The sequence below is a fragment of the Montipora foliosa genome, chromosome 14 (genome assembly GCF_036669935.1).
Source record: "Montipora foliosa isolate CH-2021 chromosome 14, ASM3666993v2, whole genome shotgun sequence".
NCBI lineage: Eukaryota > Metazoa > Cnidaria > Anthozoa > Scleractinia > Acroporidae > Montipora > Montipora foliosa.
The window spans coordinates 10,329,978-10,332,477 of NC_090882.1; the positions used below are offsets into that span (position 1 = coordinate 10,329,978).

General features: G+C 38.2%; 1 protein-coding gene across 2 annotated transcripts in view; it reads right to left on the reverse strand.

The window, feature by feature from the left end:
* Positions 1–2,500, reverse strand: part of LOC137985145 (beta-1,4-galactosyltransferase 1-like) — a 35,803-nt gene that overhangs the window by 3,278 nt on the left and 30,025 nt on the right. For both annotated transcript variants that reach the window (XM_068832643.1, XM_068832642.1), the window contains 2 exons: positions 2,318–2,440; positions 859–960 (listed from right to left, as the gene is read on the reverse strand). In XM_068832643.1, coding sequence (XP_068688744.1) covers positions 859–960; positions 2,318–2,440 — 225 coding nt within the window. The remainder of the gene's footprint in view (positions 1–858; positions 961–2,317; positions 2,441–2,500) is intronic.

Genomic DNA, 2,500 nt, shown 5'->3' on the forward strand with positions numbered 1-2,500 from the left:
TGACTGGTCCCTCGGGAAACAGGTCATTTTGTTTCCCTCGAATTTCAATGGTTCCCTCGGCTGCGCCTCGGAGAAACATTAAGATTCTCGGGAAACAAAATGAACTGTTTCCCGAGGGACCAGTCATTAAGTGTTTAGTATAGCACAGTTAGTATGAGTAAAAATAGCAGGAGCCCATAGTGTCAGTGCAATTTGAAGACTGAAAACTTACAAGATCTTATGTATTGCTGGTTTTCACTCACGTGATCAACAGCCATGTTTTTCAACGAAAACAAAAGGAAGCGTTTGCATAATAATAGAGTTAAATTCCCGGAGGATTTGGTTGGGGCACCAACATGGCCGCCTTTTCTTTGTTTTGGGCACCAACATGGCGGTCGTGACGTCATGTGAAAACCGAGAATAAACCAAATTACACGAGAAATCGTGTGATTACTTATTAAAAATGATGACAGCAAGGAAGACAAGGTCAAAACTAGATGTAGCAAACTGTTTAAGGATGTATATTCAACTGATTGGTTGAAACAGATTACAACAAAATATTGTCAAATTCAAGCTTACACAAGACTATCATTCAAAAGTCATTCAACTCAAAACTTGGAAATTTTAGCCAATCGGAACTGAGTAATTTTTCATGAATGTATATTATTATGGACTTTACTACAGACTGACAATGTCCAGGAATCATATCAACTGACCCTGTAGAATGTATTTACCCCGGAAACTCAAATCTGTGCGCAGGTTTTCTGCCCTTTTAATGCAGAGACAGGAACTTATATGTATAAAACGTTTCAACAGGAACTGTTATGTACAAAATGATTCATACTATTGTTGGGCCAATGACTTAAAAAGTGAACTTACCGTTGTTCATCAGGACTTGCGGATTTGTGAAATGCCTTAATCATAGTATACCTCCCTAATTTCATTGAGGGCCTAGTGAGCTTGAGACCCTTGGAATGTACCCTATGAAGAAGACCAAAACAACATGAATGAACTTACTCTTGAAGAGCATATAGATCTGAAAAAGGGCTACATCCCACAGTTTGAAAACCAAAAGTAATTTAAGTGCCGTTTCAGTGAAAAGGGTATTGATTCAATAGCCCTAAATCAGTTTGAATAGTAGATTCAGGAATGTCGTAAGTGCCGGCTGCCGACGAAAATCGCCGTTTGAGAAAGCCGTGACTGAGACGATCGCGAATTATTCTCTACAAAAGTCATTCGATGTGCTGACAAAAAATATACGGAATTATCACTAGAATTTATCGATACTGGAAATGAAATAAAAGCGTTGTTTTAATTGTGCGTGCCTTCTCGGCTCTTCCCGTGTTCGCCATCTTGAAGAATGCCGGGTGTTGCGAGACACTTGGAACAATCTCATTACCAGGTTCCTTTGATGCTCAGAGCATGAGGTTACCGCGTCAACTGAACCTTGAACCGGATGAATTTATTCTTAGCTACATCCCTGTAGATTTTTCTTGTATCGTATGGAAATTTTCTGGACATTCAAGTTATGTGCATACATGTAAGCCTCAAAACACAAAGATGCTTCACTTGATATTATTGTATTTGGACTAAGAACATGTACCAAAATTAAGGAATGTTTACTTGTTGGAGTAACATGTTAAATATGCAAAACTGTAGAGAAAGATGTTTCCACCTTTGGTTGTTCTGAATAATTTTGAATGCATATCATTATTGATGACATGTTTGCAAAACCAGCATTTCAATGTTTTCGTCACCATACTTACCTGCTAGCAACAGTAAATAGCCTGAGTGTGATAACAACGTAATACTTTATTTTGAGTTTCACTAATGCAAAGCCACTTAATTCTTATAAAGTAATGGGATCACAGTATTTAACTTACCATGAACAATGAAAGGCATGCTAGACATTAAAATGGGGGACAAAATTCCTTGGCGACAAAACGTCACGGAAATACGAAAAAACATTGCTTTATATATAAATCGAGCATGAAGAACCTAGTTTGCATTGCAATAGCTGGGGTGTCGTCGCTGTCCCCCCTTACCCCTCCCACAATGTTGTTAAAAGGATGCAGTTACACAGGCAGTTTGGGACGTACTGCACGGCACAGAAAAATTAAACATCGTTTCAAGGGAGGGGGGAGAGTGGCACCGATTTATCTCAATGGTGCAAAAAATCCGGTCCCAAGAATAAATTAATCGTAAACATTCTTAATTAGACAGTGTTATGATTTACAGTTGTCTAATTTTCTTGCACAAGAACTGCAATCATGTGTATTATTTTAATCACTACTATGTGTTTAACTTCCATTATTCTTTAGTTTTCCACACTAACTACCTCTTGAAAAGGTCATCATCTTCACCACCCCATCCCCAAAACTTGTTTGAAAATCCATTGATGGATTCAAAGTGCTCTCTACTCAACGCACCGACCCCTCCAAAGATGTTTGCGTATGGTAAACTGCGGGAAAAGTATTAAAATAAAGTCAAGTTATTAACAAGAGACATCATGATGGTTTTT